This window comes from Vipera berus (genome assembly GCF_964194415.1).
Source record: "Vipera berus genome assembly, chromosome: 7".
NCBI lineage: Eukaryota > Metazoa > Chordata > Lepidosauria > Squamata > Viperidae > Vipera > Vipera berus.
In genome coordinates, this window is record NC_138209.1 from 25283780 (window position 1) to 25310651 (window position 26872).

General features: G+C 37.2%; 1 protein-coding gene across 2 annotated transcripts in view; it reads left to right on the forward strand.

Moving 5' to 3' along the window:
- Positions 1-4590, forward strand: part of ALPK1 (alpha kinase 1) — a 76872-nt gene extending 72282 nt beyond the window's left edge. For both annotated transcript variants that reach the window (XM_081332938.1, XM_081332939.1), the window contains 4 exons: positions 206-359; positions 2164-2326; positions 2453-2639; positions 4294-4590. In XM_081332938.1, coding sequence (XP_081189064.1) covers positions 206-359; positions 2164-2326; positions 2453-2639; positions 4294-4493 — 704 coding nt within the window. In that variant the 3' untranslated portion in view covers positions 4494-4590. The remainder of the gene's footprint in view (positions 1-205; positions 360-2163; positions 2327-2452; positions 2640-4293) is intronic.
- Positions 4591-26872: the final 22282 nt, after the last annotated feature.

Genomic DNA, 26872 nt, shown 5'->3' on the forward strand with positions numbered 1-26872 from the left:
ATGGGAGCATAACCATGGTTTTTTTTAAATCTGTAGTCATTGGTAAGGCATTATTGAGAAATGTCTTCTCAGTCCAAAGCAATTCATCTTGTTTTGCTTTTCTCTGCACATATGAGACTGATAGCACTATGCTGCAGTTTTACAGATCAGTTTGTGAAAGCACATGTGGCATACTGTAGCTCTGTTCATCCATTTTTCTCTCTAGATGCTCTTCTTTTGAAATACTCTAAGATATCTGGGTTGTGGACAGCTCAGGAGACAGCTGCATATATTGGAGACAACTTGAGTGTGGCAAAGAAAGGCAAGCAGAGGAATGCTTTTTGGATACACTTTCTGCACCAAGAAGAAACCCTGGGAAGGTGTGCCTCAAGTTAACATATGATCTGGAAAAGTTCACACAAGCTCCATGTTATGTTGCATTTGATTAAATATAGAGCTGCTGGTAGCAGAATCGTTCTTTGGCCTTTGTAAAGTGTTCTATTGCTGAGGCCACATGTTGTTTTAGCAGCCTAGGATAAGTGGCAAATACAACACAATCTCAAGAAGTCTTCCACTACTTGATTCCTACATCTGCTTCCTGAGATAATCTTTCCCAATCTGAGTACCCTCTAGATTATGGACTTCGTTTTCAATTCCCAGAATTCCCCAGCAATAGAGGTATTGCTGACTTGAAGTACTCACATGTACTGAGCACACCTATTATCAAAAGATGACTGTAGAGCAAACATGTGAAACTTGCAGCATCACGTGACATTGCATGACATATTGGAATTTTTTCCCCATTGCCAGCAATCGGGTGGGTGCGGTTTCCTTGTGACACATCTGGCCCGCGGGCCGGCAGTTTGACACCCCTGCTGCAGAGGTTTCAATTGACAGACCAGGTTACTTCTGAAGTTGAAACAGGAGAGGTCAACCTGAATCCTGAGGGTGGGGAACTTTCAGTGATTCATGTTATCATGAATCTCCTCCTCCACAGGAAAACCAGAGTTCTTCCTGGAGAAGTCTTCCTTCAATATTATCAATGTTTTTCAAGCCCTCTTCCCACTACTAGAGTATTTTAATAGCCCATCAATTGCATATAGTTATATCCTTTCCTATTTCCTTAGACACTTTCCAAACATGAGGAAAACTTAAGTCAGCCATACAGTATTTTTCCTTCCTTTGGGGGGGGGGGAATGAAAAGGTGGAGGGGAAAATAAAGGAAAACAGAAGGAGGTTCAGAACCATGGCTCCCTTTTCTACTATGAACCCAGACCTACTTATAAGATGGTGACTCCTCTGAATTATTAGCCTAAATGTTGGAGGTGCGGTGATAAAGACGTAATATATTTTTATATTTTCATATATGGTAGACTTGTAAAAAGGTTAAGGCTTTTTGGATAAAAGTCTGATGGAATATACTAAGTTGATGTTGAATTTAATTACGGCAGCAAGACTTTTGATAGGATAGTACTGGAAAGAGGAACTGCCGACCATAGAAGAGTGGATTTTAAAGGTTTCCGACCTGGTCGAAATGGTGAAGATTTCGGCCTATTTGAAAGATTACTCGCAGGAACGCTATATTATGGAAGGGAGAAAATGGCTTGAGTTTACTCAGAATAAGTATAGGGTTAAGAAGTTTTATATTTGAATAAGTCTTCTTTCTTTATTAATTTTTTTTTTCTATATTAGCTTTTTTATATATATTTATATATATTTAATATTACTAAGGTTTGTATTATCCTATATAAGCTAGAGAGTGATAGATTTTAGAGTTTATGGTTGTTAGTATATGGTTGTTTATGATTGTTTTTTTTATATATACCTTGTATTTAGCTCTGGGAAGTCGGGGGGGGGAGGGGGGGAGGGGGAGAGGAAGGGGGGGAGGGAGAAGGGGGGGAGGGGGGATTTTTTTAAGGGAAAAATTGTATGTTAAAACTTTTTAATAAAAAAAAAAAAGATGGTGACTCCTCAGCTATGGAAAATCTTCCAGGTCATTCATAGGGTCATTCTATTTAATGTGTTTATATTAAATATATAATATTCATGTCATATCTGAGCTGCTATTGGAGAAGAGCAATGAACACATTTCCTAGATAAACATGAGATATTACTGTGGCATATGTTATATTAGTCCCAGTAAATGGAGAATATTATTTGTGCTGTGTATTACATTATCCCTAGATATGTTGGCAAAGAATACAAAGAAGAAAAAGAGATTATGTATCATTTCAATGATGTGGAGCGGCAAATGACAGCTCAGTACTATGTGACAGAATTCAACAAAAGACTGTATGAGCAAAACATCTCTACACAAATCTTTTACATTCCATCGGTGGTACTTTTGGTAAGGAGAAAACAAAAGGCTATAAGGAATTCAGCAGCAGACAAGGGAGAAATATCCTTATGAACATAGTGGACAGTATCTATATGGAAATACTATTCATATGCAGCCCTCTTATTTCTTTGTCAGATACTAGAAGGCAAGTCTATCCAAGGATGTGTAACCGTGGAACCCTACATTCTAGGAGAATTTGTGAAGTTATCCAACAACACCAATGTAGTAAAAATGGAGTACAAAGCCACAGAATATGGACTTGCATATGGTCATTTCTGCTATGAATTTTCCCAAGGCACAGATGTGGTGGTCGATTTACAAGGTTTGTAAACATTCAGTCATTATGTGGTAAAATCTAACACTTTATTAGGCCAATGGGTTATTAAAAGCTGATGTTTGTTTTGAACAGGCATACCTTCTTCATTGTGTGACTATTTAGAGTTCTAATTTCAGTGGCCATAGAATGCTAAATAATTACATGGGAAGAAGATGAGAGGTAGAAGAAAAATTTTGGCAGGCAGAAGGTAGAATGAAATGGAAATAGTGTATCTCAACAACAGCAAAACAGTTCAGGTTTTTAACTGATTGATTAGAAGATGTAAGTGATTAATGTCCATTTCACATAAGCTATAAGTAATTTCTCATAAATAGATTCCATAAATAATTTAGATTCCATTTATCCTCATTTGTGAAATAACTCTGAAGACATTTTTCTACTAAAGTTGTTATGGTGTCATGGCTGTTCAAGCAAAGGGACACTGAATATTTATTTGGTATGTTCAAATCAGTGTTGATTTCTGACACTTATACCTCCAGTTTTCTGGGCAAAATGTTTGAAGTGCTTGCTGTTGCCTTCTTCCTTATTCTGAGAAAGAGTGACTGACCCAAACTCACCTTTGCCTTTGTAAAAAAAAAAGAATTAAAACTCTTAAAATCCCAGTTTCTAGCCTTGTGGTCCTCTGTCCTTTGAACCAGTTGCAGAACTAGTATTTACTGCTGAAATATTTTAGGAACATAGAATCAAAAGAGCATATAATTCTACTTCCACTGTACTTCGTACTTTGATTTTTAATTGTTACATTGCCAATAAATACGTCTTTAATACTAAGAGACTGAAATAGAGCTAGATTCCAATCCATCCTTAGCCATGGAAACTTGCTTGGTGATTAGGCCCGTTACTCTTTTTTGGTCCAGCCCACTACACAAGGCGGTTGCCACGGAAAATTGGATAAGGAAGTGCTACGTATACTATCAAAATGGAATATAAATCTAATAAAAAATATTACAACTTTTAATCAGTGGAAACATTTTCAAAGTTGCACAAATCACTAGTGAACATGTGTGAGTTGAGTGGCCATATAAATTTGTTTAATAAATAAATACTTTTTTCTCCATTTTCACTATTACGTTTGCTTAGGATAGGAGACATTTTGGACAGCAAGTCTGGGATTATTTAGAGCTGTTTTTTTTATTATGACAATGATATATATTTGCTTAAAGAGGAGGAGCCTCATTTTTAGTATTGGCTTGGAAGCTAAGCCAAATCAGGGTCGGGTTAGTACATGAATGGGAAGTTATCAAGGTATACTTGGCTAATAAGGCTACACTAAAAAGTTTTTTAAAATCCTGGAAATAGATAATGGCAAACCAATTCCATCATTATGCTGCAAAAAAATCCTGTTTGAATGTAAGTTCAACTCAAGGAAGACTTAAAAAAATATTGGTGGAAAAAGCCGAAAGTCCTGAAACCTGCAAAATATGCAGATCCCCATTCCAAGATGTGCATAGCCACCTATGAACAAAATGTAAGGTTGACCCTTTTGATGAATCTTGATTCATGCTTCCTTTAATCAATTTGTCCAAATATAGTAAGAGAAACATAATTTTTCTGACCTTGTTGTTTTTAGAAAATTGCATGCTAGTTTATATAATGCTTACATTAAGAAAATGGCATTTTGTTTTTTTCCTTTGGACAGGCTGGGTGACTGATAATGGAAAAGGCCTCATTTATCTTACTGATCCCCAGATCCATTCTGTCTCTAAGAAAGAAACATCAGGCCTCACAAACTTTGGAAAGAAAGGAATCTACTATTTCTTCAATAATCAGCATACAGAATGCAATGAAATCTGTTCCCGTCTTTCATTGACAAGACCTTCAATAGAGAAACCAAAGTGATTTTAGGTAATCCTTGGTGCTATATCCAAGAGTCCCTGCTGTGAATTTTCACAAACATCTTGTCCTATTTTTAATATCAATTAAATTCCATAATACCAATTAAATTGTGTTATGTGTGTTCTAATTTCAAAAGCTCATTCTGTAACAAGGCAGAGATAATATAATAATAATAATAATAATAATAATAATAATAATAATAATAATAATAATAATAATAATAATAAGTTGGAAGGGACCTTGGAGGTCATCTAGTCCAACCCCCTGCTCAGGCAGGAAACCCTATACCAGGGGTAGGCAACCTCGGCTCTTTTATGACTTATGGACTTCAAGTCCATAAGTCATAAAAGAGCCGAGGTTGCCTACCCCTGCCCTATACCATTTCAGGCAAATGGCTGTCCAGTCTCTTCTTAAATACCTCCAGATGTTACCCATAAGGAGAGAGCTTGCATTTAGTTGCTTCTTTTTATCTTACTCTTTGTACAATTGCAGTGTTGTATGCACAGAAATGTTGTTCTAAGTACAGAAACAGCTCTGTGCCTGAGCATCATACAAATTAGTCATTGATAGGAAAGTCAGTACATATAAAAGGCAGCCTATACACCACCTTACCTTATCTGGAAATGATTATTAATGCAGCTGAGCAAAGCTAAATAGGCTTGGTAAGACTCTCAGCTCAGCCAACATTCATGCTCTTTATGTCATGCATTTTAAGTACATATTCTTCCAAAAGGCTGCATTTCTCCCTTCTTGTGTTAAAACTGCAACGCAAATAAACTAGCTGAGCACTGTTAAATTCATTAGCTGGCAGACTTCAACAACTGCCTAGAGTTATATATTAAGTGGGAGCTCTGCTTTGAATTTGAGCCATGGACCCTGATTCATCATCAACTTAGTATTAGCCAGGGACCAAAAAGGAAAATATGATAATAGTTCCCAACATGTTAAAAACAACTCCTCGTATTATAATCATGGAATCAAAGTAATCCAAAAAAATTCACAAGGAAGGAGGAAACTTTTTTTTTCCAGTTGTGATTACCTTCTGGGCTTGAAGGTCATGGTCTAATTATCTGTTATCCTGATGTTCTTCATCAAATGTCTGGCGTCTTCGGAGGTACAAATCATATACTTCTTGAAAGCTAACAACTCAAAACAAAACTAACATCATAAAAACCTAAACACCACCAATACACCCTAAAACCTTAAAGCAATAAAAAAAAATAATTAAAAGCAATTACTAAGCCCTACATTTAACTCTTTTCTTAAAAAGTGAGTGTGTCAAAAATCTTCAATATTATCTTTAATGCCAGTCTCAGATTTGTGAGAAAGATGGATTCCATAAAACTATTTAAAACTGGCCTTAATTTATTCAATAGTGTTTATTAAAGAATGTACAGACCTAGACCAAACTTTAAAATAAAACTAATTGAATAAGAATAACAATTAAAAAGTGTTATTTAATAATTCAAAATAAAAATATAATTGTGGAATGAGCTTGGATCTAAGAGCTTAATGGTACATGAACTTATGTACATATGTTTGGACGTGTGTGTTTAATGTGTAATTAAAATATTAGAATTATTAAATTGTTAAACTGATGTAAAGCTATACAGACTGGAATAAATGGAGATTCTTCCATAACAAGTGAAAGAATAAGTGTTGTGGAATGCAGCTACCCAAAATCATTTTGAAATGCATTGGGAGCTAGGTGCATGATAAAATTCATCTGTTTTTAGCAAACATTCTTCACAACCATTGGGCCTTAACTTTCTATGCTAGTTTACTAATCTTAATTTTAAAGCTCAGAGCTCCTTTCCCAGGGCTATTCCTGAATCAAGTGGTCTCTCATTTTATTACATTGACCAAAAATATTGTCACAGATTCTGGAACAGAGGATGTTGCTCAAAGTTATCTAACATATTCAGGCTGCTTCTGATTTGATACACATCCTCTTTGAATATTTTGTGATATGTATGCTGTTCTTGCACTGGGTAAAAGCAGCTGTTGCCTTTTCTTTTTTTGTATTTATTATTTATTTATTTATTTATTTATTTATTTATTTATTTATTTATTTATTTATTTCTGTTTATGAAGCAATCTTTTGTGTTTTTTGATCAAAGCTTATAATTCATGGATGTGACCTTCCTGGACTTTTGTCAGCTGGAGAGCTTAAAAAAGAAGCAATAGAGGAATTACATTGTTTCATTTCCTAAATATTCATATGGGAATATTTGACTGCCAGATAACAGTACTATACATTTTCCTGCACCAAATCCATTGTTGTAACTGAAGCTGTTACATGATTCCTCTTCATTTTTTAAGATTGGGGGAGAAGAATTTCTAAATCTGCTGGGGTTCTCAACCCTTTTTCTCCTTTAAAAGTAGTGATTACCTCTGCAGCTTTCCCAATGTTAAACAATGGTGGGATTTCAGCTATAGAGCAGACATCTGTTTTGTACCACCCTCTGATATGGATTTCTTTGAGTGTGCCATTTCACATGACCTTGGAATTTCTAACAAAATGTTAGTTGATAATTTTCAGACTGAGAAAATTTGGATCAGCGATTGGCTTATTGTTTCATCGCAAACCCATTTATTTAAAAAATTATTTAGAATCTCATTTTAGATGGGTGATGCCTGATTTGATATGGATGTACATTAAAATAGTGATGCTCACAAGGCAGAATTTGGGGGCAGAGGTCTAAGGCCCAATTAAACAGGAAAATTTCCACATACCCCCAATACAGTAGTAGGTTCCCATAGGACTAAACAAAAAATAAGACAAGATCTAGACTTAAAATGCAACTGATGATAGAGAGTGGAAGAATATTGATATTTTTAGTAAGTGGATGGAAAAGAAAGATGAAAGCGAGAAGCTAAAGAGAATGTAATATACAGGTGAAACTCGAAAAATTAGAATATCGTGCAAAAGTTCATTTATTTCAGTAATGCAACTTAAAAGGGGAAACTAATATATAAGATAGACTCATTACATGCAAAGCAAGATAGTTCAAGCCATGATTTGTCATAATTGTGATGATTATGGCGTACAGCTCATGAAAACCCCAAATCCACAATCTCAGAAAATTAGAATGTTGTGAAAAGGTGCAATATTATAGGCTCAAAGTGTCCCACTCTAATCAGCTAATTAAGCCATAACACCTGCAAAGGGTTCCTGAGCCTTTAAATGGTCTCTCAGTCTGGTTCAGTAGGAATCACGATCATGGGGAAGACTGCTGACCTGACAGTTGTGCAGAAAACCATCATTGACACCCTCCAGAAGGAGGGAAAGCCTCAAAAGGTAATTGCAAAAGAAGTTGGATGTTCCCAAAGTGCTGTATCAAAGCACATTAATAGAAAGTTATGTGGAAGGGAAAAGTGTGGAAGAAAAAGGTACACAAGCAGCAGGGATGACCACAGCCTGGAGAGGATTGTCAGGAAAAGGCCATTCAAGTGTTGGGGACTTTCACAAGGAGTGGACTGAGGCTGGAGTCAGTGCATCAAGAGCCACCACACACAGACGGATCCTGGACATGGGCTTCAAATGTTGTATTCCTCTTGTCAAGCCACTCCTGAACAACAAACAACATCAGAAGCGTCTTACCTGGGCTAAAGAAAAACAGACCTGGTCTGTTGCTCAGTGGTCCAAAGTCCTCTTTTCTGATGAGAGCAACTTTTGCATCTCATTTGGAAACCAAGGACCCAGAGTCTGGAGGAAGAATAGAGAGGCACACACTGCAAGATGCTTGAAGTCCAGTGTGAAGTTTCCACGGTCTGTGTTGATTTAGGGAGGCATGTCATCTGCTGGCGTTGGTCCACTGTGCTTCATTACGTCCAGGGTCAGCGCAGCCGTCTACCAGGAGATTTTGGAGCACTTCATGCTTCCTTCTGCAGACGAGCTTTATGGGGATGCTGACTTCATTTTCCAGCAGGACGTGGCACCTGCCCACACTGCCAAAAGCACCAAAACCTGGTTCAATGACCATGGGATTACCGTGCTTGATTGGCCAGCAAACTCGCCTGACCTGAACCCCATAGAGAATCTATGGGGCATTGCCAAGAGAAAGATGAGAGACATGAGACCAAACAATGCAGAAGAGCTGAAGGCCGCTATTGAAGCATCCTGGACTTCCGTAACACCTCAGCAGTGCCACAGGCTGATAGCTTCCGTGCCACGCCGCATCGAGGCAGTAATTGCTGCAAAAGGGGCCCAAACCAAATACTGAGTACATATGCATGCTTATACTTTTCAGAGGTCCGATATTGTTCTATGTACACTCCTTGTTTTATTAATTGCATGTAATATTCTAATTTTCTGAGATTGTGGATTTGGGGTTTTCATGAGCTGTACGCCATAATCATCACAATTATGACAAATCACGGCTTGAACTATCTTGCTTTGCATGTAATGAGTCTATCTCATATATTAGTTTCCCCTTTTAAGTTGCATTACTGAAATAAATGAACTTTTGCACGATATTCTAATTTTTCGAGTTTCACCTGTAGTTAATGAGATTTTAAAATGCTCAAGGACTAGTATGGAAATTTAAAAAGTAGAAGGGTGAAGTTGGAGTCAAACCTGGAAAGCCGCTAAAGAAACCAGGGCTATTAGGTTGGAAAAAGTCAAGATTGGATGGCAGTGTGCAGTGAGCTTGGCAGGGGAATTCAAGGTCTGTGGCTGATTTCCAGGCCTTAGAGCAGACATGTCAAACACAAGGCCCAGGGGCCGGATCCGGCCCACAAAGTGGTTTCATGTGGCCCGCGAAGCCATCCTGGAAACAGTGAGGGAACGGCCCCCACTGCCTTGGCCCTGTCCCAGAGACCCTCCTTCTGCCAGAGACCCTCAGATCTGTCCCATTCTTGCCCAGGCCCCCATAGGCACCCTTGATGCGAACAATGTAGAGCTGGCCACGCCCACCCAGTAGGCCATATGCACTCTAGCCATGCCCACCCAGTAGGCCACGCCCACCCTGGCCATACCCACCCGGCCCCCTGAGGGCAACCGCAATGCTGATGCGGCCCTCAATGAAATTGAGTTTGACACCCCTGCCTTAGAGGCAAGGCAAGCAAAGCAGACAGGAGCAGAAGCAACCTCTGGATTACTGGTTCCTATGGTGCTGCTCTGCAGCAGAACATCTTCTGCACTAGAGATAGCATCTGCAGTTTGGGGTAAGAAGTTTCAGGGGGAAAAGATAACTTGTAGCTTCATTGACTAGACATATTCACAGACAAGGACAGACTAAGTCTGTTGTTGATCTGTTGTCCTCTGTTGAAGAGAAGTATATTTACTGGAGTTTCTGACTCTTGGGGAACTTCTACTTACCATCCTGATTATGATAGCAGCCCAGGAATTCACAACCAAATGATGTCCCAGTTATACTGGACCTAACACATATAGGTGGAAACATTAAATGCAGTGTTTATGTTAGAGCAATCAAGATATTTACATCCATCTGTTGTCATGGTCAGACTATTCTTTGGACCCCTTTTGATTAATTTGCTCAAAGAGAGGATCAGAGTTAACAGACTACAGTATTTGCAAGTATTTACAGAGTGAAGAGAGTATTTGCAATTTGTTTTTCATAAAGAACTCTGTGCTCAGGCTTCATAAGATGAGGTGTTCTGTTCTAAAATGAAACAAATCAATCTGTGTTGTTGCAAATGAACTCCTTATAGAGCACAATTCAATAACTATCTCACTCATCTTTCTTTGAATCTGAGTTCTGTTACTTGTCAAATTTCAGATATATTTGCTTAGTTCTAGGCTTTGTGCATTATGCATTATAACTCAGTATTATGCACCAAGCCTGCCATTCCCTTACATAGTGTTTTATGTGCAGATTATGCTATATATTTGTTATAAATGATGTATTTTGTGATAGAGATCATATATAATTTTCTTGCTATTTAAAATAGAAAACAGGAATATTTTCTGAGCATAGCAGCTTTTAACAAACTTCCTTGAGCTGTTTTTTATGAAAGTATGGTCAGTTAATTAAGTGAAGGTGCCTTTTTAAAAGATGTATGAATATCTATGTTATTTTGAGATAGATCAGGAATATTTCATAAAATAATGCCTGATTTCCACAAAGTTTAGCTTAAGGAAGAGGAAACGGCTTTCTTTGTCAAAGAAGAGAGAGTTCAGATTTTGTATGGCCGTTTCTTTATCCTCTTTTTGTCACCAATATGATGTTTGTGCTGCATTGTTTGAGAACATAAATGTTCTGCCATAGTCCAGAGCTGTAGAAGAAATTAGGTAGCAAGAGTAAAAAGCTGGAGAGAGAAAGGAGGAGAAAATTAAATCTCTTTTAAATCTCTGTGCAAAATCTTCAGTGTTGGGACTTTTGCAGCTGCACAAGAAGAAAATGCATTCAAAAATATAATGCGAGTGTGAATAATCCTTTTCTGGAGTCTTGCTCAAAGACTGCTCAGGCTTTGTAAGGTGAACTGGAACTGGGTCATCAGTCCTGCTTTGCTTCGTATTGCACACTATCACTCGAGGGCATTCGGCATCTTGACTGTGTTAAAAAGAGAGCAAACAATCCATCAGTGATCCCAGAGCTACTTTCTCAAAGAAAAGGAAAATCAGCATGTGACAGTACATTTGCTTGCAGAGTTTTGCAGATTAAAACAATACATGACAGCTCACGTGTTCCTGGGAAGATTATCCCAGTTCTTGTTCACAGCTAAGAAAGACAGACACCTATCTACTCTCAACATTTAACCAAGGCGCCAGGGCTCTGTCTATAGAAAGAAGATACTCATACTCTTTTCAAGCCATTCTGCTAAGCTAAAATATAGTGGTTTCTTTCATTTTATAAGCTTGCATGTTGACATGTTTGCTTAACAATGTCAAATAAATCCATATTTTTTCAGCAGACATAGTTTAGTAGATATAATTATTTTACAGCAGTGCATCCCAAAAGACGTGGTGGCTCAGTGGGTTAGGACGCTGAGCTCGTCGGAACAGATGGTCGGCAGTTTGGCGGGTCGAATCCCGAGTGCCGCGTAACAGAGTGAGCGCCTGTTACTCGTCCCAGCTTCTGCCAATCTAGCAGTTCGAAAGCACGTAAAAAAGCAAGTAGAAAAATAGGGACCACTACGGTGGGAAGGTAATAGCGTTCCATGCGCTTTTGGCGTCTAGTCATGCTGGCCACATGACCACGGAGACGTCCTCGGACAAGCGCTGGCTCTTTGGCTTTGAAATGGAGATGAGCACCAGCCCCTAGAGTTGGAAACGACTAGCACGCATGTGCAGGGGAACCTTTGCCTTTATCCCAAAAGAGATTTATAAAGTGCAATATTAAGGATTTACAATAATTGTGAAAAACATGTTCATGCATCTATGGAACTTGGCCCAATTGGCCTTCCTAAGCATCAGTATACCAGTCTATATGTAGTCAACAGGATAACACATGGGATAGACTACACATTGCTGTAAGCCATGTTTTTTTAATATGTTTTATTGCTAATTAACTTAGTTTGCATATCCCACCAAGCCAAAATCAAAGTAGGTCATTCCTCACTGTGCCGTAGGTCTAGCTGCAGTGCATGAACCTAGTAATTGTTTTCTTTGTATTTTGAAAATGAGGTACTGCTCTGAAAAAGTATCTGAATAAGCTGTAAGCGTCAATATTAGATAGTCCTTAATTAGTTGTACCCCATTTTTTAATATTCTTCAGGTTCATATTCTTTGTTGTGTTATGGCTGCATGGTCCTTATAATTGACTCTTAAAAATACTATTTAATTAACTCTGTAGCTATTAAGCTATGATAGTTTTAGAAAGCAAAAGATTTATATAATTTGAAGAGAAATCAGAGTGTATATGTGTATACATATACATATACATATGTTCTCAGACTCAACCCAGAAAAACTACTTAACCCATACCTACACCTTCACCACTTATACAGTAGCCAAATTAATTGCTGAACTAATAAAAATAAGGAAAAACTCACAAATATAACTTGACAATCATTTTTCTTTTCTCTTAACAAGTTTTATCTAGTTATGTCTATTGCTGAACCCTTGCTATAAACAAAGAATTTGAATAATTAAAAGTCTTAAAAGTCAGGGTTTTTTAAAAAAATATACACTACTGATTTCAGTTACAACTTAGTCCAAATGTAGTTCTGGATAACATATTTAAGAAATATTCAGACAAATTGATACTAGGCCTAAAGAAATGTAAGAAGGATTATAAACAGGAAATTAAGTCTTTAAAAGAAAACAAGGAAATTGGGAAAGTTCTGCATTAAAAAGTGAATTACAGAATAACAGAGTTGGACGGGACTTTGGAAATCTTCCTGCTCAAGCAGGAAACCCTTTGTCATACCCTACTACAGGCAAATGGTTGTAAAAAGACTGCAGGGGATGATAGCACTGTCCAACACTAACCCAGAGTCCTACAATTTTCCCAGGACTCAGAACACACATCTTTTGTTACAGCAGAGATGGGCAACCACTTGGCCTCTATGTTTGGGGGACATACAGAGGATGTTATGTCATCAGAGTGGGTGGAACTGAAATTTTCTCCATGGCATATTTTTTCCCTGCATGTAGAGGAACAAAACTGGTGGTGGCAGAGTGTTAGAATGTAATATTGCAGGCTATTTCTGTCCACAACCAGGAATTCGATCCTGACCCAGTCAAGATTGACAGCCTTCCAGCCTTCTGAGGTTGGTAAACTGAGGGCCCAGATTGTTAGGGGGAATATTGTGAGCCTTGGTGGAGCAGTGGGCTAATGCCTCCTTAAGTAACACCAGCTGCCTGCAATTAGTGCAGGTTCGCATCCCACCAGGCTCAAGGTTGACTCAGCCTTCCATCCTTCCGAGGTAGGTAAAATGAGGACCCAGATTGTTGGGGGCAATTAATCTGACTTTGTAATAATGCCGCTTGGGGTGTGTGTGAAAGCCCTAATAAGCAGGCATATACATAGAATGAAGGCTACTGCTAAGCTTGTAAGCCGCCCTGAGTCTTCGGAGAAGGGCGGGATATAAATGGAATTAAAATTAAAAATTAAATTAAATATTTGACATTTGTATACTGCTCAGAGAGTACTGTAAAGCACTATGACGATAAGTCATAGTTGACAGGGTTTGTGCAGAATATCTCCTGAGCCAACAAGGAGAATGCACAGAAGAAGTGGTACTGAGAGTAGTCAGGTTTTGCACAGCAACTACACTGATACACTGAGATGTGTAAAAAGGAAAAAAAAACTTTACTTTTAGGAGTAGCACAAGTCAAGAATAAACAGTCCAGGTCATACACAGGTACAGAGAAGATATCAACAGTTCAAGAGTTATCCAATACAAAGTCGTCTTACCAGTCCAAAAGTCAAAAACACAGTTCTTCGGGTTTAGAAAACAGTAGCAAAACCACAATCAACAATAATCAGCAAGCAATGTAACAGAGTAACTAACACAGAGAGAGAGAAGCTATGTCTCTAGCTCCCTCTTATGGCCGTTGAAAGAACACAGCGTTGGCCAATCATTACACATTTAAAGGGATACAATACATTACAAATCATGGCTTATATATTGCCAACCCAACCAGTTAGGCTATAATCATATGACTAACAATAGTGCTAGTGCTAGTGCTACCCATGTTAGATTTCAACAGACACAAAAGGCTAATTTGTTTAATCTTTCTTAAGAATATGAATTGGATGAATCATACCAATAGTTACAGTTTTTCATTTCTCTTTATGTGTGATCTGTAAGTCAGGAGTCCCCAATCCCTAGGCCGTGGGCTGGTACTGGGTCATAGTCCTTTGGGAACTGGGCCATGCAAGCGGTTGTGAGCGTGCAAAACTCCATTTGTGCAAATGGAGCTTTACATGTGAGTGTCCGCCACTGGCACAAATGGAATTGTGCATGCATGCGTACAACTGCCCACCACCACCACCACCACTGGCGGCCTGTTCACAGATCCAAAAAGGTTGGAGACCACTGCTCTATGTTGTAGAATGTAGAATCACCATAATTAGACCCTCTGATCAGCCACTCAAAAATAATTGGTTTCTTATTGAGCAAAATGGCAAATATTCCTAATAGATGAGGCTTAATAGTCAGTGAGATCTTTCTTTTCTCTAACATCGTTCAGTGGGTAATTTCTAGTTAGCTGAAAACTGTGATTTTTGTAACTTGACACAATGTAGGAATCAGTCACAGTTGCTTACTCAACAAGCCATGACTTAATATGATGTGTGAATTGTTTTCAGTTATAGAATGATTTGCTTCAAAAGTCTGTGCAGCAGAGTCGAATATGGGGCAGTCATACTAGATTAAATGACTATGCTTACACTTGCATGTGTGGTTAATTTGGACTGACCTTAGCTCAGAATATTAATCCAGCTAGTTTATAAACTAGGACATTAAGTTTTATGAGTTATTCAAGCCATGTATTGAATAAACATGACTAACTGAAATTAAGGTTTGATGTGATATACAAAGCCCACTATATGAAAGGGAGGGGCGGTTACAACAGGACTAACTACTAGTCTAACTCCAGATATCTGGGCATCTGGCTAGTTGCCTTTAGGAGCACAATGCTAAATAGTCATGGCTGTGATTTTATGTTCTTAATTTTCAAATGTTTCTAAGGTCAGATAAATTCCTCTAACAGCCATCAGTGGCAGCAGCTGTTTTTGCATTCTGTTTACTTCATTGTATGTTTAATCATTTTCTTGTCCAATGCATCAATTGGCATCTTCATTTAGTTACACCAGTTGTCCTCTGCTGCCACGTAAGAAGTTGCTTTGTCCCCTCCTTTTACTAACTGACACTAGTTGATCATGCTGGAGCTGGAGTAGCAGCGACTGATGTTCCTGAAGCTGGTGGTAGATGAGAGATGCTGCTCCCCTTAGACTACAGCATCATGTTAATCAGAGCTGATTTGTAAATGGCGTCACCCCTCCTACCCCCCATCAATGGCACAGATGCTGCTTTGTGCTGCCTGAGACCAAGCAGCTATTAACAGCAAATCCAGCGAGGGAAATTAATGAAAGACTCTACTAATAAAAGACAGCTCAAGACAGCCAAATCAACTTGCTCCAAGCAGTAATTAACTTTTAGAAAAAGCTCATGAAGGTAAATATTCCATCAGCAGTAGTCCATGCTGCCTTGCTTCTCTTTTTTTAAAAAAAAAAAATAATAGCAGGAGAGAGGAAGCAAAAGATAGTAGGAAGAAAGAGCAAAATATAACTACTGAGATTCCAAGACCCAAGAATAATGCTCAATTAGTTGATGCAATTATCCTCTCATTTGAAAATTCTGGCACAGAAAACATGCAACAATAATTAAGACACTAAAAAAATATGACCCTCAAGTATTCTTGGTAATTAAAATGGTTAGGAGATAAATAAAATTTCATATACCTCTTCATACAAATACGTATGCGAATGACCATATGACATGTTTTCTTTTTTCTTCTTCTTCTTCCTGGAAGATAATTTTTGTATAACCATAACCATTTGTTGGTTATTCAATTATTAATACCCAGAAATGCATTTATACAGTGTAGCATCATTCAGTTTGAACAGTTGTCATTCCTTCTAGTGAAGCTTCAGCAAGCAATTTCCCATAGATGGAGTGGATACTAAGAAAGGCAACACCCAAGGGCCTGAATCGCCAGATTGATACTTTACTTAGCACCTACCAGTCTCTATCTTTGTTTTAAGGGGGGGGGGAGGTACGCAGTTACAGGTGGCTAAACAACAGTGTCATTCGCAATATTGATCCTACATATACCCCAGAATTAAAAACTACATTGATTTTGTTCACACGTTTTGCTAAGCTGAAACTGAAAGCCACTTCCACTCTTTGAAACTCTTCTGGTTTTAGCTTCATAGGTCTTGGACTTCAGAAAAATGGTAAAGAGCTACCTGCTCCATCTATGCAAGGGGAAAAGTATGTTAGGAACTGAAAGTTCATGGGCATGTGACATTTGCATTTTTTAAATGTTATTGTTACATGCATGTGGGGTCTGGTAGTTTCTATTTTATGCTGACATTATTATAATTTTAGTAACTTCAGAAATAAGTAGCATACAGGGAGGGAGGGAGGGAGGAAGGAAGGAAGGAAGGAAGGAAGGAAGGAAGGAAGGAAGGAAGGAAGGAAGGAAGGATGGATGGAAGGATGGATGTTTGAAAAAACATTTTCCCTCATCAGAGCTTTTTTGACAAGTTGTATCTTTGTTTATCTTTTATCTGCCATGCTTTAGTTTCCACTGGCTGCTGCCTAATAAATCTCCCACTACTTTGATTCTGGGGATTGTGTCAAGTAATAGTTCAGATAACATTCATCACCATCACCTCCAAACAAAGGTCCTCTTATTACTTTCTTACACACATTTGGAAGGGTAACTCATGAAATAAGTCCTCATTTCAGCATCAGCTTTCATGTCTATACCTTGGAGATAGTCTCAATTTAGGGTTATATTATTTACAGTGGTTACAATATGCACAAATTACCCTATAAATGCTCCTACAATATTTCTGGATCATTACAGCAATGCATCCAAATACGTTGAGTGTTCAAGAGTGATTTCTTTTTAAATTTATTTATTTTATTTATTATGAAATTTGTTTGCTGAACTTATTTTCATAAATATTGGAACTACATAAATCAATTATCTAATTTGAGATATACTCGTATCCAACAACTTTTGGTGCTTACAAGATAAAAATTGGTAAAGGGTTGAAAAATAATTTAAATGCCCAAAGTCACCTAGAGTAATATGGCAAGTCTTGAAATCTTTCTCTTCAGCCACTCTTTTAGTTCAGTCTGTGAGATAATATCCAACCTGGATGACTCTTTTTTTAAAAACAAACAAACAAACCAGAAAGGGAAAATAAAAGCCACATCGGATTAATTGTCAGTGCAAAATGGAATTTCAGCCATATTTTTATTCAGGCAGCTCCTGCCAATCTGAGAGGCAGTTAAAGACACCACAAATCAGTTTTTCCTTGTGAAAGATATTGAGAAATTGAGAATAAGAATAATGTTTGGATCTGCTTATGTGTTTTAAAGGGCAAAGCTTAAGAGCATTCTTTGGCTCTGAATTTCTTGATTGGGCAAAATTCTATATGTTATTGTCCATGTCTAAGAAAATACGATTAGGGGACACAGTTCTGTTCTGCCCTTCAACAGTGTGATTGTATTGCTGAGCGCAGCTGTTCTGAGCTGCTTGCCACCAAATCAAAATCTCCCCAATAAGGCTCTGATGACGCTTGCCTAGAAAACAGGCTTAGCTTCCATTTAACTGTCAGCCTTGCTCCTGGCTCCGTTTTATTCCTTCACGCTGAGTTTATCTGATTACTTCAGTCAAGTGAAACAGAAGGCCAGTTGACATTGTCAAGTGAAGCTTCAGTCAAATGTGTGGCAGACGATCATCAAGTATTTCATGAACAGGCAGAAATAAGCTTCTGAGGAACACCAAGATGGTCTGAATAGAGCTGGTGCCATACACATTTCTGTCATGCAAACAAATGCAGAATAAGTGTTGTTGTGCAATAGCCCCTATTAAGCTGAATTGTGCACGCAATGTCTTTCTAAAGATTTCCATAGTTTAGTCCAAAGTATGTTTACTTGGAATTAAGTCTCTCTATGCTAAATAGGATTGACTCTTTACTAAGTATGTGTTTAGGTTGCAGCCTGAGGGTTCAATCCTACAAACGAAAGATGTGCAAATATTTTCAACATAAGATCACATTAGCTTTCTGGTTGCCATGTTAGAAGAAACACACTTCAAAATTGGATGGGGTCAGAATAAAAATGATCAGATCATCAAGTTATATAAGGTTTTTCGGAATTGTTTTTGGAAAAAACAGCAATCCTGTCTTTCAAAAGTTTCTGTTTCCATGTTTGTAAGCTTATTATTATATTAAGGTTTTCTGGGGAAAAGAAACTTATTTTCATAAATATTGGAACTACATAAATCAATTATCTAATTTGAGATATACTTTTTCAGAAGGTGGTTGAAAGTATTTATATAGTACCATGATGTTACTGATAAAGAAATTGCTCATGGATTGGCATATTAATGTGCACTAATTCCTCTAATAGACTGAAAACAGGCTCCTAAACTAAAAGTCTTGGAGCTAGCATAAATAAGACTTACACTAGATGACTTGGACAGCATGACAAATCTTGGTTAGAAGAATCAGCTAAGAAATTTCTAATGGACAAAAATAGTGCATTGAGTTCCTGTGGCACAACTATTCAAACCACAGTTGTCTCTGTGTGTACATGCAGCATCTTAAAACTTGTAGTAAAAAACTATAACATAGCTGATACCATGATTTCTAAGACCTTCTCCTCTTTGGTCTCAAGAAACAAAGAACTGCATCATCTGAGTTAATACATGCCACTTCTTAATGCATAACTTTAAGACTATTACATTGATGTTTATCCTTTTACAAAGTTATGTAAAATTAATGATTAAACCACACTTGAGGAACATATCAATTCAAATCATTATGGCCCAAGGAATGACTAAATTAACATATGTGATTTAATATAACGCACTAGAAATCTAGAACTGTATGGAAGAGAGACCGATTGTAAATATTTTAAATTAATGATTTATCATCGCTGAATTGTGTGCTTGCCTTCAAAGGGCTTCCAGCAGATTACACCTTCAAAATTCAATGGCAATTTTCTGATTTTCAGAAGTATGAGTTTGATTTTTTTTAAAGCAAACTAAACATTAAATAATAATGTTAAATTCAACAAGACCCAAAATTACCCAGAATTCACAGCCCACACATATTATCAGTGTGTAATTGCTATTCCCTCTGCATCTCTTGCTTGCTGGGGGGAAAAAGCAAAAAAAACAAACAAAATCCATATTACATCAGGATGATGAAATTTAAAGTGACTGTACTTTTCTTCTAAGCATACTTTTTGGTAGTTTGAGTGGTGTGTGGTGGTAAAGCAGCTTTTCCCAACCTGATTTTTCCAGACACATGGGGACAAAAACTTGCCAGAATTATTCCTGCCAGCTAGGAATTTTCACTGTAGGTACCTCATAACTACAGATTGCCTGGATGGCTAAAGCTGTGGTAGTACAGCTATCATACTTGGGCTGAAAATAATCATATCAACACTAGATAGAAGTAAAGAGTTACCTAAAATTCCAGCTCTTTGTTCTCATCTAGTGGCCCCATGGATTTTAGCAGCCTTAGTGGCAAGCATATGCTAGAAATCCTCTTGGAACCATCACTGATTGGAAAAGTGCAGGTTTTGGATGACCACCATCCAAGAAGTTGTGAAAATTGCTTCTTTGTTTTCAATGCTAATAATGTAACAAAGTAGACAATATTAATTAACTGGCACATTTAAGAGTTAAGCAGTGACTGAACCAGTTCCCCAAAGTCTGGATGTTCAAAACTATATCACTAGATTAATATTTGTTTGCATAGCCATTTTTATTCTGTTTCCTTAACACTTCAACATCATTAATTTCACATCAAGATTGTACTAAACTGTGATTCCGAAGTAGGAGATTGAATAGGAGAGAAAAAATGTATACCACTCTACAGCTTGTATATAACATAACATAGAAAAATAGGGTTGAAAGGGAGTTCCTCAAGTCCAAATCCTTGGTCAAGCAGGAGACCTTATAGTACCATTCCAGACAAATAGTTGTCCAATCTCTTCTGGAAAATCTCCAGTGATGGAGCTCCCACAGTTTCTGCAGGCAAGCTCTTCCACTGATTAATTATTTTCACTATCAGGAAATTTCTCCTTAATTCTTGATTGGATCTCTCTTTAATGATCTTCCACCTGTTACTTCTTGTCCTACCTCATGTGTTATGGAGAATAGGTCAACCCCCTTTTCTCCTAGAATCCCTCAAGAATCCATGGAAGACTACTATCATGTTATCTCTAGTCCTCCTCTTTGTTAGACTAGATATATTTAGTTCCCTCAACTGTTCATCATACACTTTAGTATGTAGTCTCACATTAATGGAGTATAAAGTGCCATTATCACTTTTCATGATCTGAATACTACCTCTCTGTTGATGCAGCCTAAGCCTGCATTGTCTTTTTTGGCAACTACAGTACACTGTTGGCTCATACTTGGCTGTGGCCCACTAGGTAGGAAACCTAGATCCCTCTCACAATTACTACTGTTGAGCCAGGCACTACCTATTCTACAGATGTGTGTATTTCTTGCCTAAATGAAGGACCTTATTTTTTTAACAATTGCATTTTGCTGTATAGGGTCCAGTGTTCAAGTCTGTGAAAATAACAACTGTAAGGAAGTCTGTCAAGAAAAATATATATTTCTTCCATTTCAATCTGCAGAAGGCTAAAATCCAAAGTCATCTTGCTTACCTTGGAACTTATATTATTATTATTATTATTATTATTATTATTATTATTATTATTATTATTATTATTATTATTATTATTATTATTATTACCTTTACCACAGCCACACCAGCTCTTTCCAACATAAGGGAATTCCCAATCCCCAAAATCAATATATCCTCTAACTCTTTAGCCTCTGTCCTGCAAACTATAGAATTACAGGTATTTGCTAAATGACAGTGTTACACTTTAAAGAACAATAACTAGAAACCTACATTGCTTTTAAATATTCATAAGTATAAATACAAGTTTTTTTGACAGAGATTACATTCTCTCCTATTTTTGAAGCATCATCAATTTTCTTTTCAATGGTCACACAACTTTAAAAAAGCAAAGAATTTTGATCCCCCAGAGGCTTTGATGTTTGGCTTCTTGAATTTTATGTTGTGGTCAATGACAGAAAATTAAGGGAGGAACAGCTGATCAACCACCATAATAATCCATGTCGCTTCTCCCTTTGTTGTAAGACATTCATCCAGAAGAGGCAGGGAAAATATCTTTGTTTAAGATTACACAGTCAAATTATGGTTGTGTGTCAGGAACACTCTTTTTAATTATGGTGCTATGCTCTGAGAAGTATGCATTATCCCAAAGAAAGCAAACATAGGCTCTTGGGGTTAGTCTTTGTCACACTGGCACTAGGTTTGGCTTCTCAATGCTATTCTTATGCCAAGGAGGGCAATAAACCCCCTTGAGAGACATAGAACTGCCAGTTGAGCATTGATAGTATAGCGATGCTTTTATACTAAAAGCACAATACACACAGGGATCATAAAGACGTTTTCAAGGAAGATGACCTTTTTGTCAGGAGAAATTAAGCTTTTATGACAAAGAGCTGCTATGGAAACAAGCAGCTTTTACTTTGCATGACTTATTTTGGATGGACAGTTGTCCATTTGTTGTCTTGTTTACATAGCACACCACATAACCCACATTAACATTTTTGTGGAACCCAACTTGATAAATGTAGACTTACTACATTTAAGGAAATTTGTTTATTTGATTTCTATAGCTGCCCATCTCTACAAATAACTCTAATTAAGAAATTATTAATTAAGCATAATTTTTTATTACTGTGCTGGCCATGAAATCAGAAAAAAGGACTTTTGCAAATCTTCATGAAATGAAAAGCTATGCTAGAATAAACTTTGTTAGATGCTATTGGATTCTTTCTCATTTTGTTGGTAAACCAAATTAAACCATATTAAAATAACGTCATGGATATTTGTGCTATATATATCCCACTGGTTTCAGCATATAAAGCATCCTAAAGTTTGTGGGATTCTCAATGCTCACATTGCTTTTCTTTGGGACAACTATGACCTGGATGACTGAGAATCACATTGCTTATAAGCCACAGTGATTAATTTATCAATGTGTGGTTTTCATTTGATGCACAAATCAAAGCCAAATAAGCTAGATCATGTTTAAAGAATATATATAAAAGGCTGTATACAATTATTTTAAATAAGTAATAAATGAGGCCTTCTGGTTCCATTAGTAGCAGTAGAAGTATTTGTTCTTAAATTTGTTCTTTGTTAACTCTGTAAAGATTGGCTTAAGCTGTAACTAGAAGTTAGTGTAAAATTATGGCTGCATTTTTGAAAAGAGATAAATGTTCTATTTTTTAAAGCTGAATAAAGCCAAGAAAATCTAATTTGGAAATGGTAAAAGTGAGGAATAATATGTACAAACAGATCTCACTCTCAATCATTATAAGTTCCAATTTTCCCAACCCAATCAAGATCGCCCCATTGAAACCATGCATCTCCCTTCTGGTTTAAGCACACTCAACAGCCTTGTATTGGTGCCATTATATTTGGAGTAACAAACAAACATTTTCCTCATCCCTCCGGTATAATTCAGTGGCTTGTAAACTACTAAGCCCCTGTTTAAACATTATTCAATCCATAAATTTTCCAATTGGCGTTTGATAAGTCACTACTTCTCAGCATCTCAGTTAACCATTGTCAAAGCAGTTGCATTGTTGAGCATCTGCTGGAGTTTACCCTTCTGCAAAAGGCCTATTGGTGACCTCCCAGGCTTCCTAAAGTAATACTACATATGGAAAACTGAACTCTTTCAGAGATACAAGATCTTACAATCTTTCTCTCAATATTTGAGCAATTAGACCTCTGAGAAGAAAGAAAGCCAAGAAACAATATTGACAATGCAAGAAAAAGGATGGGACTCAGAAGAGAACTCCACTGAAGATGTGGAAGTGGACCAGGTTTCTTTATGACAAAATAATTCTTCCTTTATAGAATTCAAATTACTGAAATAAAAGATATTAAGTCTATTTATCCAAATATTATAAGCCTGATTACTGGATTGCTCCACTCATTTTAATTATTTCATTTCCCTGATTTCTAACATAAGTCTACCCCAATTTTTAAAAAGGTGACATTTAGAATATTTAACAAATAATTTGTTTTATAGCTCAGTGTCAAATGCATGAGCAGAGTTGGAACACTGCAAAATTCTTAACTCTCGGTGATTTCACAGAGTTTAGATATAATTTACCATGGGTTGTACCCAAAACCTTAATTAATAGACTTATTTATAAATGTTTCTGCTCTTAATACAGGATAAACCAAAACTCATATTAAGTTCCTTTTTAAAATGGGAAGGAAAGTCATATGTTCACCTAGTTCTTAGCTAAAGAAAGAGAACATCCTCCTGCTTTGGCATGCCCAAAGTTTGATCATTAAAAGGGACACTCTTCTCTTTTTCCTCCTTTTTTTGTCTCCTACAAAGTGTAAAGTTGGTCCTGACACAGCACCACACACTGTCACGGTAGTAAAAGATTGGCTCTTGTTTTGTCCCTTCTAGCCAATTGCAAGATTTGGACCTCTCAGTCTCAGATTGCTGCTTAAATCAAAGCGATGATTATGTAAATACACACTTTTAAAAGGGTGGGAGAGGGGAGAATTATTTATCACACAATAAACCCCCTACTTGGCTAGGAAACAATAGAGCTGATCACTTCTAGCCCAAGGCTACAAAGGTGGGGGGTTTATGGAGCTAACCTAATTTCATTAATTCTTTTTTTGCAGGCATCTCTCTCACCCCTTCACCCCCTCCCCACCTGCCTTTCAGGATCCAATCCGATAGATTCATGAGCTGCACATCCTATTCAATAGATATTTGAGAATTGGCTGCCAACTAATTATTTCCAGGTGTTGATATTCAGAGATGGCAGAAAAAGTGTATTCTATGTGTGCAATGTGGAAAAGAAAAAGGGCTAGAATAAAAATGAAGGGGACAATAATTGTGATCCTGGTGATGAATAATCTAAATGAAAATCAGACAGCCCCTTAGGGGAACAAATCATATTTGTTGTAACTTTTCACTGTTGTTTGCTGGCCCTACATTTGCATACTATGTGTTAGTTTTATGCTCCTTGGCTCAAGTTCCAAGGTTTTACTGCGGTATTCCACTATTAAGTAATATACATAATAAAGTTTCTAATTAAGACCTCCTCAAAACAATTAAGTTGAATTAATTCAAAATTTATGCTAATTTTTGTGCTGTTCCTAGGACAAATATGGCAATAATTCATCCTTGTATAATTCATCCCTCTTCTGACTCATGAGGAAAGAGAAATGAAAATCGATAGCTGGTTAATGTCATTATAGTTAGTCCTTGACTTACAACCATTTGAAATTACAAGAGCATTGGGGGAAAAAAAGACATAGGACTGGTGGTCACACTTATAACCATTGCAGCATCCCCACAGTCATGTGATCAAAATTTGGGCACTTGGCAGCCGGCACATATTTATAACGGCTGCAGCATCCCAGGGCGATGTAATTGCCATTTGCGACCTCTTCAGCTGGTTTCCAACAACCAATGTCAATGGAAGAAGCCAGATTTGTTTAACAAACATGTGATTCACTTAATAACTGGGTGATTCTTTTAACAATCATGGCAAAAGTCATAAAATCAGGTGGCTTGGTTAGAAATGGAAATTCTGATCCTTATTGTAATCGTAAATTGAGAACTACTTGCATTAGGTTTAATAATGAAGGAACAAAAGAGTGGGTAAGCTTACTCTCAGGTTTTCATAAGAAAGGAGGACTGCTTTTCTGCAAGAGGTGTAGCTAATTACAATTCTAGACAGAAATCAACTACTTTCAAAGAATTAAAAATAAATGGAGACAGTTTGAGATAGATCACAAACTGCATATGCTTAAATGTTGGAAGAGCTACCACACGTTTTAATAAATGAAGTCACAATTATACCACAAAACTTTCTGTTCAATACTTATGATCAAAATAACAATTACAATATTTATTTTGAAAAATATTGCATTTTCCAGCAGAAGCCTAGTATCTTAACTTTTTTTTTCTCCTTTCTCTCCTGATTCTGGATCTCTTTAGTTTGAAGCTCCCATCCCCCTTCTTTCAACAGGATGATACCTTTTTATTTCCCCATATTTTTTATGTTCTTGGTCTTGTCCATAATGCATAAGCAGCCGCAGTTTTATCAGAAGACTAAGAAATAGAAGAGTGTGCATCCAGCCCTTGACAGGAATAGCAGAATAAATTCAAGTGTGCCAAATTAAGTACTGGATTTTAAACTTCAGTCAGTCTATAAAGTGACATGTGGATAGATAAATTAGTATCATTTGGATTAATTTGGGGACAGAAATAATGTTTTGTAACAGGTGGTAGTACGCGGTGGCTCAGTGGGTTAGGACGCTGAGCTTGTCGATCAGAAGGTCGGCAGTTTCGCGGGTCGACTCCTGAGTGCCACGTAACAGAGTGAGCACCTATTACTCGTCCCAGCTTCTGCCAACCTAGCAGTTTGAAAGCACGTAAAAATGCAAGTAGAAAAATAGGGACCACTACAGTGGGAAGGTAACAGCGTTCCGTGCGCCTTTAGCATCTAGTCATGCTGGCCACATGACCACAGAGACGTCCTTGGACGAGCGCTGGCTCTTCGACTTTGAAACGGAGATGAGCACCGGCCCCTAGAGTTGGAAACGACTAGCATGCATGTGTGGGGGAACCTTTACCTTTACCTTAGTACCTCAGTAAAGAATGTTAAGAGAATCTTTTAACAACTTTTTATCATAGTTCTGAAATTAGATAAAAGCTTTATTTTTAAGCACCTCTAATCTTGTGAAAGTTCCATTTACAAAATTGATTCTGCTGCTTTTCTACATGTTTTTTTAAATTGCTGTTTTGTTTGACTGTTGCATATTTTAATGGGGAATGTAATTTTCTAAACTTGTGAGAAGTTGTGCCATGTACTGTAGAAGACATGTTTTGCCATTTCAGCTTTCTTGTTTGGTCTACAGCGTGGGATTCCCTAATAGTTACCCATGAAATGATAACACAGATCCAAATTGCTGGGCTGCTTTTGTCTTGTCCAAAATATGAAATGGAAAAAAACATCTCAGAAGAAGGTTACAACAAGTGGCTCTCATTTTATTGATGAAGGAAACAGTTGATTCCTAGTCAATAGGAAACAAATTTCTCTAGACTAGAGATACTTTGCATTTATTGTATTGTGATGTGATAAAGTTATCTGGAATCTTTCCAAGGTACAGTAGATTTTTATTTAGTATTTTAGTTAATACAAATATTAAAATACCAAGAAAAAAGTCTTCATTGCCAAGTATACGCAGAATTGGAGCACATCTCAGCCTAAGATTAGTTTTGGGGCCCATCCTCAGTGGTGACTCAAAGGAGTCAGTTAAAAGGTGGGATGAAGAAACAATGACTTTACTATTAATGGGGCAATATAAAACCAATCTTCTTTATTTAACAACAATGGATGGATCATTCTGGAGGACTCTGCAAACCACTAGTGAAGAAACAGCTTTAGTAATGTGATGGGTAAATTCAGCTATTCTGATTTCTAACTTGTGATTTTCTCTCTTTTGCCATTCCAGTCAGTTTGGATTAAAATACCATACATTGCTTAATACAGTGCATGAACACAGAATTGCTGGAAAACCCAAAGGTGCTTTTCCAAAAGGCAGCTGGACTTT